At 32.3% G+C, this 18552-nt stretch overlaps 1 protein-coding gene across 1 annotated transcript; it reads left to right on the forward strand.

The window, feature by feature from the left end:
• The first annotated feature begins 521 nt into the window (after positions 1-521).
• LOC133335418 (serine-rich adhesin for platelets) lies at positions 522-12437 on the forward strand. Its single transcript, XM_061543688.1, has 7 exons — positions 522-1422; positions 1485-2011; positions 2084-2468; positions 2533-2631; positions 2690-3326; positions 3425-4329; positions 11484-12437. The coding sequence occupies exons 1-7, from the start codon at positions 601-603 to the stop codon at positions 12435-12437; spliced, it is 4329 nt and encodes a 1442-aa protein (XP_061399672.1). The 5' UTR covers positions 522-600.
• The last annotated feature ends 6115 nt before the right edge of the window (positions 12438-18552 follow it).

The following is an 18552-nucleotide window of genomic DNA, read 5'->3' on the forward strand; positions in this document are numbered from 1 at the left end:
GAACTTATAAACATTTGTTGTTGTCGTCGTTGTTGTGACTATGATATCATTACTATAATAGTTTTAAATGAACAATTAACGTTTCATACCTTATTGAATGGAAGCTAAGATGGTAGGTAGACATTGACTGATTGACAACCATTTATAGAAAAATTAACCCTATCGATGGCAATGGGGTCACCCGGTATCCAGTGACACATTTTGAAAACAAGTAAGGAATTTTCCATGACCATCTAACCAAATACACCACCAAATTATAAGGATAGCAAATTATTTTCAATTTCAGTTATTTAAATTTTAATTTCTGGAAAAGGACAGTTCTGATCTCCATTCTCCTAGCAGTGTTAAATCAAAAAAATCTCATTACTCACTCACGTACAACAAACTGTAATCATTCATTCTAATTGATTATCAAATCGGTTTCTAAACATTTCAACACTGTCATTAACATCGCCTCTTTTCTTTATTTTTTTTTTTTTTTTCCAGAATGAAACCCATGATTTGGGACAACGTGGCAACAACAACATTAACTACAATAACAATTCTACGCACAATATTCTCGCCAAAGGTATAACAACAGCTGGCACTGTACGTAGTGTCATGGACTGTATGCCTTTAAGTGTGGGCGTGGGTACACACCATCCACACTTGATGGCCTCCAGCAATACAGTGAATGTAACTGTAGCATCACCCACGGCCATTGTTGCGGCTGCCTATCCCCATCATCATCACATGAACCTCAATCATCATCATTTGCTGGGTAATCACCCGTTACCCTACGCCAGTGGCTATGGCGGTCTTACGAACCATCACCACCACTCCAGTTCGGGCCCAACAGTGGCGAATAGTCATCATCATCACCACCAGCATCATATCCACAGTGAACAGACCAAATCGTTGCAGGAACTGCAGCATGAAGTTGGGGCACTACTGGAATTCCGTGATCTAGTTATAGAAACATTTCCCGATCTCAAGCATAAAATGGCGTCAATATCATCGGCAGCGTCGAATGTCTCTTCGACGGCTGGTGGTGGTGGTAGTGGCAGTGGTGGACTAAGCGGTAACCAGCCGGGTAGTGTGAGTGGTTCAGCATCCACGACCACGCTGACCAGTGGCTGTACATTAGTGTCGCGCAGAGAATGGGAACCGGGCATCAGGGTTAAGAGGAAAATCTCTCAGAAGGAAACAAATCATCCCTCCGCAACAGACTTGACTTCATCATCACTGACCAGGAGTCGCAGTAATTCGCATAGCGGGAAAAAAGAGCCAAAGAATAGTTCAGGTGGCGTGGTGGGTAGCAGCAGCAGTGCTGCCAGTGGGGAAAACAACAACGGTAGTGTAGTCCAAGATTCAGGATTCTCAACAGAGACTAGTTCTTCAAAGGAGGGCCACAGCGCCTCCTCAACAAATGGTGCTCTAACGGTAAGCAGTCATCAATCTCAATATAGTTGGAAATTATTTATATCACGTTCTTTTCATTACAGGGCACCATTGCTTCAAATCGTTTGTCTTGTCCCGAATCAGATGATGAGCTTTTAAATTTACTGGATGTCATACACCGCAAATCGACTCGCTTACGCGAAGAAGTCGAACATTTGCAAAACTATGAACGCCAACATTTGAGACCGAGTGCCAGCGCTGACGATCACACCGAAGAAACGGCGACTGGTACAATTGAGGGTGCCACAGGCGGCATCTCCAAGTCCAGCAGCAGTAGTGCCAATACAGCTTTAACACCAAAAACCTTCCGCGAACATGTAGAACGTCTAAATAAAGAGGACATACTGCAGTTGCGCCGGGAACGTGATCGACTGCTGGACAAATTGGCCGAAATGGAGGCTGAAACATTAACGGGCCGTATAAAGGCCACCAAAATGAGTGAGCAAGTAGAGGAGCTTATTAAGGTGAAAAAAGACTTGGAGGAACAATTGAAGTTGGCAATGGCACAAAGACTAGAGTTAAACTCTAGAGTGCAACAACTACAACAGCAACAAAACAGAGGTTCCAATAGGTAGGTGTTTTCTAAAGACAGATTCCTGGAGTCTAGATTTTTATTAAACGCTAAACCCCATTTCAATTTCAGCCAATCGGACTACTCAAGTTCGAGAACTTTTCTCTCCTCTTCGGCTACGACGGTTTTGTCAACCGTCAGTGCAACATCGTCCAGACAAAATACATTCCAACCTGTGGTCGTGGAACAACAGCATACAAACTCTTCGTCAAACGAACCGTTAGCATTCCATCAAAGCCCTGGCAGTGATAATAACAAAAAACACAGTAACCAACAGTCGACGTCATCACAGCAAACGTTTGCTGTGGAACAGTTGGGACGCCTGGATGGCATTGTTAGCTCACCGGGAGAAATTAAGTGTCGTTCGACAGATTCGAAACGATTTGCTGCTATACTCCTGGAGACAAGTGTTATAGAATTGCAAAGACATTTATTAACATTGACTGTTAAGAATCAGGTAGGGTATTTTAATGGAATTAAAAAGGCCTATTTTTACATTTTATTCACCACCATTATTGCAGATATTAATGCAAAAACTGGAGGCTGCCTCAAAAGCAAAATGTCATTTAGTCAAACGTTTAGACAAATCCAAAGATGATGTAGAGGACTTAAGGTTTCAGGTTTGTGCGACAATTTCGCAAAATTTGAATTCCACTAAACGTAAATTTATGTTTACAGCTTGAGGAGAAGAGCATAGAACTGGAAGGAACTAAGGCCCAACTACGTGTCTTAGAATCTAGACTGCATTCGATTACGCCCAGCAGCGGTGCTGCCACCAATTCCTATTTACACTCGCAAAACGATTATGAAACAAATCGTTCATCGGCCTCCACTACTCTAATGCTAAGCAGGCGTGGTGGCAGTGGCCTGGCCATGGAGTCTCCTAACGATATTCGCTCTTCAACGCCAACTCAGCAGCAGCTGCATAATGGACAAATGCCTCAGCCCATTACAACGCAAATTTCAACACCCAGTATGAAAGCTATGACACATTTGCCCATGGACGATATGCAACATCACAGTAGTAGCACAGAATCAGCTCATGAGCATGATTCGCAGCATCCGCAGAAGGAAAATGATGTGATGAGCAGTAGCCAAATGGCGGCAAGTAAAATGGAGAATGGTCGTGAAATGCGTCAAATTTTAATGAGTACCAGTGTGGGTGGGGTCAGTCCATTCGAACAACAGCTGCAGCAGCAACATGTGACGGCGATAAGAAATCAAGTACAAGCTCTAAAGAAATTTAGTGGTGTTACCGCTACAAAACCAAGTAAAATACCATTGCCTGGTAGTAAGGCGGCTGCCTATTTTGCGGGTAAGTTTGATCAAAGAATGTGACTGTTGTTCTAGGAAAATTAAAAATTATCTCTTCATTATATGCATAAAAAATTAATCATTTATATTTTGAAACAGGGAAACCTCCATCTGGCAGACCTTCAACCGCTGGTCGTTCACCACCATCTGCCAACTCTTCAGGTTCTTCGCAAAGTCGTTCGCCTTTAAGCCGCAGCACGGGTAATCTCTTGTATTCCAAATCGCCAAATAGCTTAAAGCGAGCAGATTCAGCACAAAGTATACGCAAAGATGTATCATCGTCATTTAGCACGAACACAAGTCGTTCGTCCACTTCGTCTTCGATACCATTGGCCACAACACCCTATGGTTCAGCTTCCAAATCGTATGGAGGTGGTTCAACGACAACAACAGGAAATAATAATACAACTACTTTAAATAGTCCGTCCTCAAGAATTTTACAAAATTCACCATTACCAAAACCAAAAAGAGAATCACTATCGACAAAAGTCAGGCATATGGATTCTCTGTCGCGTGCTCATAACCACAGCCATCAGCATCAGTCTCACAATTATTCCAATGGAAGTAATACTAGTGATAATACTCCGACAACAGCAACGACGGTGGCCACATCACCTGTGCCAACCGGTAGTTATTTGGTTAGCAGTACACCGAAACCCTCATCTATAGCAGCTCAATTGACCACCTCATTGCGCAAAGATTTGCAATTGAGTACGAATAATTTCTCGGCTAACCAAGCTCCACCTCCCTTCCAAAGAAGAGCTACCGGCGGTGGACTTAGCAGCAACAGCAGTAACAACAGCAATCCCGTGGCTACACGACGCTTTAGCAGCGCCTCTGTAATGGGAGCCCGTGCCGCTCGTCAAGCTGAAAATGATTTACACCACAGCAATATAAGCGGCAACAGTGTTGCAGGCGTAACATCAAATTCCACGTCCTCCCATGGCAGCGGCGGCATTGGTGGTGGTAATGGCGGCACTGCCAGTGATAGCGATAGTGGCAAGGTACGCACTTTAAAATCAACATTTTTGGGTTGGCTTAATAAAAATCTAACATAAACATACATTACAAACTCTACATATGAATAATATGAAACATAACATAATACTATCTATGTATCTGTCTTTCTCTATGTCTCTCTATATACATATATGAAAACACACATATTTACACAAAACACATATATGGAGAACTAAAAGAAAAACAAAGAAAATCAAAACAATGCAAAAAAAAAAATAAATGAAAAGCTAAAATGTCTGTTTACCCTCGTTTAATCCTCCAATATCAGAGTCGTTCAATCATGCATATATATTTTTTCATAAGCTTCATACTTATTACATATATAGTAGTACATATATATATATATATATATATATATATAATGCGATATATACTATAGAAGAACAACATACCAATGGGTCAATTTTGTTAATGACATACCCTTCATCAGATACACTTTCCACACAAAAATATGTATTTCTGTGTCCTGTTTTGTTTGTGTCCATCGTAATCAACGTCATCATCATATCATAATTGCATCCTCTCCAAGTACAATAAAACTGATTTATAGACATTGTTGTAACCATTTCCTATGAATCCTCATTTTTTGGTTATCTGCCATTTATTTGTTTCCATTAAGTTTCTTAGACAATTATAAAAATATTTTGAAGGTATGTTCCAATTTTATAGTCAGAAGAAAAGGTTTTTTCTTTGATTTATTTCCATGATTAAAATAAATCTATTGCTATATGAAATAGTCTTTCGATATTTCATTTATGCGAATATAATAATGTCCAAATAATAACTTTATAAATTATCTAAAGTTACTATTTTTCAAAAAGAAATCTTAATACAATGTGCATTCTTAACGTCTACTTTTTCTGGCAGCCTCCTTTTTTACTTTATAATGAATTCATATTATAACAATAAGTCACTTATCATTTTCTGTAGCCAGAAAAATCTTCCAAAGTATTTTTAAAATTGGTATCCAAATATGTTCTGAAGACCTCGTTTCTGTTTTTTCGAAACATATCTTCATTACAAAGACACTTTGATTTTTTCTTTGTTTTTTGTTTTCATTGATTATCCATTCCTTCCTTCTTCTTGCTTCATCTCTTTATTTCCTTTTTTCCATTCCTATCCCTTCATCTGCCGCTAAATAACATTTAACCAACCCAAAATCACATAATCATGCAAAGTCATTTACAATAATTCTCACATAATTAATTAATTCGTTTTATTATTAATTTAATTGTAATTGTTAATATAAGTTTCGTAAACATAAATGCATAATGTTATATTATTATTGTAATTATAAAAAGAAGAAATTATTTAACAGAAGAAAATAAGAAGTAAAAGAACAAAAACTACAACACAAAACAATGTTTGCTATATTCGACATTCTTTCTCTCTCAACACTAGTTTTCCAAGACTCCTTGTTTATTTGAGGGAAACGTCTATGTATACTTGTTCCATTTAAAACATCATAATTTAAATTATAGTTAAACGCACCTCATCAGTTCAGGTTGCTTGGTTATTGTTTATGCTGGATTTTATTGTGCTTTACATTTTTGTAAATATTTATATTGGTATTTTATGGTTAAGGGATTATTTTCAATTAACAAAAACAATTGATTAAAAGTTAAACCTTTAGGGAATTATTTCCTATTATTTTTGTTTCATTTGTGATATTTTCAAAGTTGCCCAAGAACATTTTTCGAAATTGTGATTTTTATAAAATTGTAATTAAATAATGAAATGTTTTTATAAATAGTTGTTGTTTATTATTACCAAATTGAAATAAATACTAGCCAATTACTTTTAATTGTTGTTCTGAACCGAATAGGTTCAATTTAAATTTTAAAAACATATTGTGAAACATTTTCTGGCATTTTTTAATTTATTTAAGACTTTTAAAGCCTCCATTATTAGGTTGAATCAGTTTTTCGCTTCTATCGATGTTTATTGATGTATATATGTAAACTTGTAGCATTATAAGACATTCGAATTCGACGGATACAAAATTGTATAATGAATATCAATTTCAAATTGATATTCATTTTAATATTTTTTCGTTCCAATCTTGACATGTAACACTTAATAGTTTAACTGTTACAGAAATAAAAGAACACTGCTATAAAGTTTATCCAGGCAATACAAAACGATATCGAGTGAGTTACTATAAATCTCTCATTTTACAAGATCTGCATATAAGTCTGCAAGAAATATCACCGAATCATAAAATTCGAATTAATGTTAAGCACAATAGAACCAAAATATATATATACACGAACACATTGCCGACATTATTTTTATATGAAAAATATTGTTCCTTATACATATTTTATAAAGATTTTCAATTTAATAAAAAAAACACTCTTTCCCATATTTAAATTTTTGCACACAACACAAACTTCCTCCTCTTTCCACATAGCAAGGGGCTATTGCATATCTGAATTCTGAATTTTTCCCAAATTTAAATTTTATTCTTAATCTTTTACAAATTTCTCTTTCCATTGACGAGAAAAGATATCTAAATTTACATACAAAAGCAAATGACACATTTGGACAACATTTCACTGTGAAACAGTAAACAAAAAATGTGTTTGGTTGATTACGGTACAATGTCGTGATCTACATTTGTTTCAATTTCTCATTGACCGCATCATTGTAAAGGTCATGCGTGCTGCAACAGTGTTTGTGTTTTCATTTCATTGCATATTAAGCAATTTGTAAAATGTAAAAATAATAAAATTTAAAATAAAACAAACAGCAAAAACAAAAACAAGTACACTATTGAATTGTAAACTGCAATTGTGTGATAACAAACAATTATTGTTTGTTATTAGTTTCGTTTATTATTTTTTTTAATAATTTAACCTTAATTAAATTTAATTATTTATCTTTAGGTTACGTGTATAATTTTTAAATATAATTTCTTTTTTTTTTTGTTTTTTTCTTTCTGTTCGTTTCATTCATTTTTCTAATCATTGGAATGTGTTATAAATTATAGTATTATGTGAAATAATAATTATTATTATATAAATATAACAAAATAATAAAGACTTGCCTATTGAGTTAAGAGAAAACTTAATTAGAACTGCACGGAACTGTTCTGTAAAAACAGATTAACAAATGGAAATATTTTAATTGTTATTGTTTTCATGGTAATTATATTTCTTTGTAAAAATTGAGCGGTGAATATATAGAAACAAAAAAATGTTCATCGTAGAAATTACTACCTTCCTTATAAAACTGTTTTGATATCATAGAATTTTATTTAATGAAATCAAAACCAGAATTTGTTCATAGTATCCACTCTATTTTATAGAGTTACACAATTAATAAATCCATTTGTTAATATTAATTTCTATAATTTTTTTATTTATTCTTATAATTTTTCTTGTTGTTTTGATTAACTCAAAACAAATGATTCGATGACCAACCTATGTTGTATATGGTTTTGTAACTATTTTAATAGTTTAGGTTTAATTTATTTGTTTGTTTATTTAAGAAATTTATTTTTTACGTTTTTATTTTTAAGTTACATGTTTCATTTAATAATAATATTCTTTAGAATAACTTTATTGAAAATAATTGCTAGAATTATGCAAATCATATAAAATTGACAAACAAATCAGAAATACACTCAATAATATATACATAAATATTTTCCATATTTCGATGGTGTGTTTTTAATTTATGTAGGGCAATGTTTTTTTATTGTATTGAAAAAAGGCTGCTTTAGGCAGTTTGATTTATCCTCTTCGAATATGCTAATTTATGTTGTAAAAATAAACAGCATTTGTTAAAACCTAAATAGCTGAGATTGGTATTATAGTCGAACTTCTTCTAGTTTGAAAAATTCCACATCAAAAGATTTATTCTTGTCAGCGTTTTCACTAGTGGTTAAAAAAATTATAAGATGAAAAGTTTTAACTGTACAATATGTAGTTATTTGAGGCTCATATGAAATAGTTCAAGAAATAAAAATAATTTTGTAGAGAGACAGCAACTATATATATCAGTAGCATATTCTTTACTCACATATTTCATTTTTGTTTTTTTTTTTTTTTTTTTTTTTTTTTGTTTTTTACTTAAAGTGAAAAATTTTCCAGATTAGCTATTTTTTAATATTTTTATATGTAAATTAATGTTTTCTTTGTGATATAAAAAATATACTCTCTGTACAATAATTGTATTCTAAATAAAATATAAATTGTAAACTGTTGAACTAACCTATTTCATATTACTAATTTCATTTGTATAATGTTCGCCTCCATCACGACTTTGGTAAAATGCTTTAACTACTAACCACTAAGTATTTTACAAATCCCCCCATTGCTCATAACATCATTGCATTTTTTAATGTCTAACAGTTGGTTTTTGTTTTTATTAACATTGTCATTCATTATCATCAATTTACTTCAAATGTGTTAACCAACCAACCACCACAAAATTTAACATCATGAAAATTATCCACACTACTACAATGAATTGTATCTAATTTCTCTGTATTTGTCTTTTTTAACTTTTTTATATATTTTATATACTCTGTCTGTAACTCAAATCAAAATATCCTGTCTACCACAACCACCATCTGTCTACTTCAACACCAAATATCCTTCACACAACCAATTTGTATCCCCAAATGCAAAACAAAATAAATTATTTTGTAAAAAAAAATAATAATAACAAAACGACAAAACACAAAAAATGTGTTCCCCACTTCCTCACTTCAAAAAATATATCGAAAAAAACATATAAAAAATAATAGAAACGTATTTCGAAAATCTTAGCATCCAAATGAAAAATAATTAACAAAATAGAAAAACAACAAAAATAATTGCATGTGAAAAATACAATCAAAATAAAAAAAATACAAAACTAAAAAAACATACACAGAGACATACTCAGCATACCAACAAACAATGTTTTGCAAAATATGTACTCCTTGAAGCGACGATTAATCGAACTCAACTCACTGGATGAACTGGTATTTGTGTGTGTATTAATCAATATTAATCCCAATGTCCCCATAAAACCAAACTGAACCATCACAGCATGCATTGGCTAACAGATAAAACAGACACAACAGTTACAGTTACAGACACAGATACAAAATCAGCAACAATTAAAAAAGTTTGAAGATATATTACGCCGTATGTATGTACCAGTTTTAAAATACAAAGAAATCTATCATCAAGGCTTGGGGTTACAGTTACTACCACTACTACTCTGTATGATATAAATGTGTACTACTACCACCATCTCTGCCCAAATGCATACGAAAATAAGTCACCAAGGATATGGAATCATGCTAATAGACAAAACAATAATCCTGCAATATGCCTTATATGTGGTTATGGATCTCAACTAATTATCTAAGTATCTGGCTAAAATGTATCAAGGAAGAAGGATGTTGGCTGATTGGATGACTGCTGGAGTATATATTTGTGTGTGTGTGTTTATATAAGGATGTAATAATAATTTATGAAGCTGAGCTAACAATATTCATCATGGCAAAATGAAAAGAAACGGTGAAATGAAAAATGAAAATCTCAATAAAGCAACAGCATTGCCTTCATCATAAAAATAATCATCTTCATCACAATCATCATCGTCGTCTTCGCTTCATTGCCGTCGTTGCCCAAGAATTGTTATTGTTTTTACAAAAAAAAAAAAAAATTCTCTCAATAAATTTTGCCACGAGAAATAACAAATATCTTACTCCTCTTCCCATCGCGGTAGAGTGTGAATGAAATGAAAATCGTACGATTTGGCAGTTTATATCCGTAAGTTTTTGTTTCATTTCTTTTTTCCCCTTTTATTAGTTTAATTTAGTTTTAGTCAGTAGTCTTAGAGTTTAGTTAGAGCACCAACAACAATAAGCTAAGACACTAATTGACAACAAATGAACCAAAAAAAACGGTTTATCCGCTCTTTTTGTAATACTCCAAAAACGTTTTTCCTCTTAACAAAATATCTTCTAAGTTATGGGTAAGTGAAAAAGTTAATAGAAATTTAAAAAAGGTTCCCTTTAATCCTAAATCATTCCGTACCTACAATATAATAATCTAATCTTAACAAAATCGGTATAGGTTGTCATATAGAAAATTAATTGCGGATATGAAATTCATTAAACGTGTTTAGGAACTTCTTTCGTTTTAAAATTTTGAAAAGGTCACGAGTGTTCAATTCTAGAACAGCTTAAACATTCAAAATAGGTCTGCAATTAATATCCAAAAAATGCGAATGGATTATGTTATTTCCTTATAAGTTTAGAAACGGATCCATGATTATTTATACATTCCAGATCCTACATGAATCTACCACATTTACATTTTCTGTAACTTTTTACAAGTAAATTCAAAACGTTAGTAGCAATTGTTACTAGAAGAGACAAATTTGTGTCTCTCTTTGACAAGATTTTACTACTTTCACGTTCTCGTGCAATTTGCATCTTCATGAGCAATTAACACTGCTCTTTAACTAGTATCAATATGGGAAAAGTCTAGAGCAGAACAATTGTATCCACCATAAAAATATTGAAATTGGTTTTTGTGAACATATTTTTTTATAGTTATTGCATGTGAAGGCAATATATCTTAATATTTTTTCTTTACGAAAAAATTTTGAACTTAAATAAAAATAGTATATAATCCCCTTCAGTTTCACACCTTTCTGTGTTTATTATCCTTATATACATTTCGGATTTTCAAAATCTATTGTAAATTATATAATTTTGATTCGCTACGTAAAAATGGTAGACTGTATTTATACGGAACATTATGAGTTATTTTCAAAGTCATACCATTTCTTTAAAAAAAAAACTTGGTAAACTAATCCCTCTTATCCTTGTTGTCTAACATAATAAGAATGTAGCTAAACCTTTAAAAACAATTGTAAATATTTTTAGTAACCGTAACCTAATTTAAGTGTAAAAATTAAGTTTTTGTTTTTTAATTTCCATTTAATTTTAAGTAATAATTCAAAAACAATTCCTTTATGAAATTCTAATAATTTATTTTATTTATTTCTTTTTCATATTTTCTTTTCTTTATTTTGCTTTGTATGATGATGATGCTTCTTCTTCTTCCTGTGCTCCCCAAACTTCTGTCTTTTCATTTGATTCACTTACCGACCTCGGCAATGACAGAATTTTTCGTATGATAAAAATTATGGTTATATAAAGGAACTCAAATCGGCCTTAAATCAATATTTTGAAGAAGATCTGGTAAAAGATACGACAGAGACACAGACACCTGTACCAAAGAAACCTGTACAACGTTCAATGTCCAATAAGGTAACCTTGAGTCAATATTTCGAAAAGGAATTATTAGAGGAAACCTCAGCATCGGAACGAAATCGCAATAATTCACTTTTGATGTACGAAGATGAGGATGTTGTGCCGCCAATGTCATTGGAAAATGAGGAGGAAATCGATATTTATACTTCATATGCCTCATACATGAGTTCTTCGGATCCAGGCAGTGATAATATTTTGGTCACCATCGATTATGGTTCCATGGATATGGATGAAGACTTGTCTGTCGATAGTCTGGGTATTGTCGAAGAAGAAGAACCAGAGGAGAACCTCAAGAAAATGGATTATTTACAAGTGCCAAGCAGAAATGTACGCATGTCAAAAATCAAAGAAGAACGTAGCAAAGAATCCCTTCTCAAATCTTCGGAATCTCTGTTACGGCGCGTCTTAAATCCTTTCCAAGTTCATCATGTTCAGCATACAGATACAGGAACAGCAACAAATAGTGCCATATCGTCGATGAATTCACTGCGTGAATATAATGTCGATACATCCGGTGATTATGGTTCGTGGCAGCAACAGCCCGAATCAGATTATGGTGATACAGGAACACCGCGTGAATATCGTTACGAAGATCTAATTAAAAATGAATCCATTAATGAGGACAATAATTATTATGACGGCGATGGTGGGGATGATATTGGTGGTGTTATAATAAATCGTGTTGAGGAAGACGATGTTGATGATGATGATTTGGTAAATTTCAGTTATGATGTTGCCCTATCGGCTCGCTGGTCCAGTGACAATGATAATCGTTACTATAGAAGTGTTGATTATTTAAATTAATTGTAATTCTAATTCTAATATTAATATTTTTTCTTTTTAGAAATAATTCTAATGTCATTTAACATTTTTTTGTAATTTAGATAAATAGTTTTGTAATTTTCATTCGAACTCTTAAAATGTATGTTAATCTTGTAATAGATGTATAAGACGTCACTTCGTTAAAATTATTTGAATTGTCCAAATTTAAACGCCACTTTTAACAAATCTATGGTACTTGTATTCAACGTAAAATATTTGTTATGTAATTTTCAAATTCGTATTCTGTTAATATATGGATCGGAGTTCCGAGTACATATATTATACATATTTCATGATCTGAATTATTCTGATAATTTTTATTTAAATTATTTTTTGTGAATCGCAAGTCTATATAAAACTAATGAAAATTGTGTTTACGTCTTATAGATCTAACATGTGTAGACTCATTGTCATATTTGTTGTCAAAATTTGTCCCAGTACATTTGAAAACCAAAAATTGTTATTTTGCCAATTTCATAGATTTTTATATTTAGTTTGATTTAATTTCTAATTACATCTTGTAGCTCAGTTTCAATTTTAGATGTATATATATATTCCAATTCTTACCAGTATAACTGATATAAATTCAAAAAAATCCAAATAATAGCTCAAACAATGACAATTACTAATCTACATTTTCTTGTTGGCATTGATTCTGCACAAAGCTAGACTATATATTATATTGACTTTTTAACACTTTCATTTGTATAAATTATTTGTTAATAACTTCATTCGTATAATATCCCAAAATTAAAAAAAAACATAAATATTTATTAAATTTGTATGTAATTGTATTTAAATTTATTTTTTGCCTTTCTTAATTACAAAAAATATATTTAAAATAATTAACACTTCATTATATTGCTTAATGCTCAGGTTTATAACAAAACATATATTATTTATATACTGCTACGGTTCAAAAGAAAAAAAAACTAAAACAAACAAAATGACAAGCAATTTCTATAATCATTTTTTGTAAATTAGTAACTAATACAACTAGTCTTTAAAATTCATTTAAAAATTTCATATTTAAATCCAGCAAAACAGACACAAACTTACATAAATAACCACAAAAATTATTTGGCTTAAATTTAATAACACAAACTGCTTCAAAAAAAACACTAGCAAAAAAGAAAATACATAATGGTTAAAAAAAGAAAAAATTAACATAAATTAAGATCAAATTCAAAAGACAATTAATATGTAACATGTCATCTGTTCTCGGATATAATTGATTTATTTTTTTTTAATATGTTACCTTGTGTATTTAGTCCTTGTTTTCCAGTCTATATTGTATTTAAACGTAAGACTAAGACACTTTGTTAGAGAACATAAATAATATATCCTAATTATTTCTTATTAATTTCAATTTATACTATTATTCTTATTTTGTTCGTTCTATTCATGATAGCCTGCAATTTCGTTTAGCATTTAATGCTGTTCTCTATAAGTAATGATAATTAACAAACTGATAATCACACCATCATTATTATTATTTTTTTCATTTGTTTTTGTGTAAATTACATTTTGTATTTTTTTCTATATCGCATTAATTTTTCACAATTCTGCTGTAATTTAAATTAGCTTTATTCAACAACAACAACTATAATTACTTCACTATCATTATGAAATAATTTAAAAAATATATATAAATAGTTTAGTATTCCTATTTAGATTTTTTTATTAGAATTTTGTAATTTTTTGGTAGAAAGTGTTTTTATTGTATAACTCTTAAAATAGTCTTATATATTATATAATTTTTTTTTTACTACTCCATGTGTCTGCTGTGTTTTTTTTAACTATGTCCTCTACCTTATATAAAGCCCAATATACTGGTATTATTTTTTATGAAATATGTATATAAATATTTAATACACTTATCTGTGTATTTATGTTAATTTTCGATCATTGATTTACTACATTTAATAAACAAATAAATACAACAAAACAAGAAGAAGAAATATAATTAACTATTATTATTACTATTATTAAAGATAGCAATAGAAATTATGTAATGGAAATCATTAATAAACATTATTAAAAAAGACGAAAAAACTATTATTGAAAATTTAAAAATAAAATATTGTTGTTTTGTTTATTTTGGAATATAAGTTTGTGTAAGTATGTAAGTGTGATAATACATAGTGACTAAGGGTGAATGAATTTAATGTGAGGTTTCAGAAAAAAATAATTTTTTATCGACACATTTGTTGTAAACAACAAATAACTATAGTTATAAATTTCAATAAATGAAAGAAATAGTTTTGGGAGACTTCTTTAGTATAGGAGGTGATGCAAATGTGGTATACCCATTTGTTTTTAGATTGCCAAATTTTTATTTTTTATCCGATCAAATTGAAATTTTACACTTAACAAGCTACATGTGTTGTCTTTCCATGTATCAATTTGAATATAATGTTATTCTAACAATTTTGAATTTGAAATTCCATTAAAAGTGATTAAAAAAAAAACTGTAGGTAATTTGGTATACCACATGATGTTAATGTGGTATAGTATAATTTTCACTTCCAGTTGATATCTTACATAATTTATTGTTTTTAATGAATGTGAATTAGCTCGAGATTTATGTCTGCTAAGATTTTTAACGGATACGTTGAGTGGAACTTTAATTTTTATTATATAATAATGTCTACACATGTCAATATTTAATTTTTGTACGGAAAAGTAGTTAAAATCCCATAACCTTTGTTTTTCATCCTTATGATGCATGGTAGGCGCTCGTAGAGGACAAATGTTTCAAATAGTAATGAAATTTTGTCTTGTGGCGGCTTTTTTTCATACAGACTCCAGGTATACCACATTACCTGCACTTGTGTTCACTGAATAATTGTCTAGTTTTTTTCCTAAATTGGTAAATATGTGGTGCAATCGCGCATATTATTTGATTTTTAGTACTTACTGATTATTTTAATGCTTTCATAATAAAGATTAAAATAAATCTGTAAAACAAAAAATTATTTTTAAACTTCAACCGAAAAAAGTCAATTTCATGAAAAATTTAATTTTTGCTACTGATTCTCAACGTGAGTTAAATAAATTTAACAGATCATTGCTATCTTATTTTTTTGAGAACAGCAAACTATAAAACATGTTTCAGTTATTCTAAACTTTTCAGTTTACAAAAAAAGTGACTATACCGCATTACCAACCTATACCACATTTGCATCACTTCCTATATATATTTCAAAAAATATTTTTGTTGTTTGTTTGCCAATATATATATATATATATACATATATAAACCAACATACGTCCTTATATGCTGATATGTACAATACCCTGCCGATAGAATAAACGTAGCATCGATAGGAGATCCCTGACTTGAAGACAAAATTAAATATGTGATATATATAGATATTTGAATCTATTTTAATCATTCAATAGACATGCCATTCTTAAATCTATGCAAAATTTGTGTGAAACCGAACAAAAATATTTATAAAGGCTATCAGTCTTATTCTGGACATCAATTCACCGTGAATTTGTTCGCTCTTTCCTTAAAAGTTATTCTGAACCAGAACTCGCGGCGAATTTTTTTCTCATTTTCTCTTCCCCTTATTCTGAATCAAATTCGAAAGCGAAAAAAATCAGCTTAAGGAAAAATTAGTTATTCTGTATAATAGGGAGTGGGAGAATATGATGACATTTTGTGCGAAATTTTTCGCTAATAAATTTTCATATATTTTAATATGCATATTTTTAACTCAAAAACATTGGAAATTCTATTGATAACGACGCATGCTCAACCAAATGTTGCCACGGAATGTACAAAGGCAATATGGAATATTTATGCCAAGTTTGATGCAATTTAGAGGGGAAATAAAGACATTTTGTGTGAGGATCTGTTCCAGAAAAGTACTAAAAATTATGGAAAAACCGCATAGCCAAATTTTGCCTGACTAGCTACTTAACAGTGAACAGCGCAAATAAAATTTATGAAAGAACAAAAATAAAGCTAAAAAAATATTTTTTCTTTCAAATTTATCGTATGCTAGATTTGACAAGGTAATGGTCCGAATCGATATTCTCCCCTTCGGATCGATCGAACGTCTAAAACACTGGATAAATGCCTTCCGTCTATCACAACATTATTAATTTGATTTCTCGTGGCTTGATCATGAGAAATTCAGGTAGCCGTGTGTATATCGAGATGATTGAATCTGGTTTCTAGGCGCTCTTAAAATATATCTGTGTAAAATATATACTGGAGTGAATATGGAGACGAGGTTTTTTTTGTCTCCTATTAACCATAAATCCGCAGACAAATTCATGTCTCGTATCATGGCAACTATAATACAGTGCGCACTCATCGGATTTACTTACGCCAGTCCCTTTCCATTGCATTTTCTGTAAGGCAATAATTTCGGCATTGTACTTCTTGAGTACATCCGCCAAAGCGAAAACTGCGTCTTTTCTGTACAACGTGTGCAGATTCGTAAATCGTGGTCCTTTTTACGTTTGTAGGCGTCGTCAACATTGCAAATTTCGAGTGTGGTCAACAAACCCGACCTCAACCCATTTTTTTATAGTTCGCGGCACATATCAACTCACTATTTCAACGGATGATGAAAGTAGCTACCCCAGGTGACACCGAGGGGAGGTCAGTCAGATTAGCCTGGACTTTGTCATGTTAAAGGTAGTCAGAGTCGTTGCTTGATATCTTTCATCCCCCACGTCACCTACTAAATACAGTACGGTATTGCAAATTTCGTCGTAATTGGACAAACATTGGGAGTTTAGTCACAATTTACATAAAATTAGACAAATATGGGACCTATATATATATATATATATCTTAATATTAAAACGGGCCATCATATATGTGGTAGCATTATCTAAATCTGAACCGATTTTCACGAAACTTAGCACACATCATTTTGTGCAAATTTAAAGAAATATAGTCGGCTGAAGAATAATAAAGCAGTAAGTGCCCATGGGTTACCAGTAGGTGCCGATGGGACAGGAGATCAGATTTTCACTCTGCGCCAATTCGTGGAAAAGACCCGCGAAAAACACATCGACACATTCCACCTTTTCGTCGACTATAAAGCCGCATTCGACAGCCCTATCCGTTCAGAGGTGTTTAAAGTCATGTTTGAGTTTGCCATTCCTGCAAAATAAATACGGATATGCAGGATAACTTTAACTGGCACAACTGGCGCCGATGACATCGACATAATGTGTCAAACATTGAGAACAGTAACAGCCACCTTTGAACAATTTGAGAAGGAGTCTGCCAAAGTGGGTCTGGCTGTAAACGGCGAGAAGACCAAGCTAATGGTATCAATGCGCAAGACGTCCGTAGACTCGAACCAACTGTGGAACTTGAGAACTACAGCATCGAGGTAGTCAAAGACATCAGTTTTGAAATTCGGAGAAGGCCATCAGATGCTACTATGGTCTAAGTAAGCAGTTTAGAAACAAGGCAACCTCCCGCCAGACCAAACTCACACTCTGCAAGACGCTGATACTACCCGTGCGGTTACATGGATCTGAATCATGGGTACTTATGCAAGCAGATTAAGAGCTCTTGGAATGTTTGAGAGAAAAATTCTGCAAAAGATCTATGGACCGATCTGCGTTGACGGTGAATATCGCCGTCGAATGAATTGTACAAGTTAATTAGTTGTACCAACTATTCTCAGACATCGGCATTGTCAGACGTATCGAGCTGCAGCGGCTACGTTGGCTAGGTCATGTGAGAATGGATGAAGATACCCCAGATCAAAAAGCATATAAAAGTTAACCAGTTGTTGGTTCACGTAGAACGGGAAAGCCACTATTAGATGGGAAGATCAAGTGGATGACAACATTAAAATGGGCGATCATATATTTGGTAGCATTATCTAAATCTGAACCGATTTTCACGAAACTTAGCACACATCATTTCGTGCAAATCTAAAGAAATATAGTCGGCTGAAGAATAATAAAGCAGTAAGTGCCCATGGGTTAACAGTAGGTGCCGATGGGACAGGAGATCAGATTTTCACTCTGCGCCAATTCGTGGAAAAGACCCGCGAAAAACACATCGACACATTCCACCTTTTCGTCGACTATAAAGCCGCATTCGACAGCC

The sequence above is a fragment of the Musca vetustissima genome, unplaced genomic scaffold (assembly GCF_032173495.1).
Source record: "Musca vetustissima isolate MV318-11 ecotype Yass unplaced genomic scaffold, APGP_CSIRO_Mvet_v1 utg7762, whole genome shotgun sequence".
NCBI classification, from domain to species: domain Eukaryota; kingdom Metazoa; phylum Arthropoda; class Insecta; order Diptera; family Muscidae; genus Musca; species Musca vetustissima.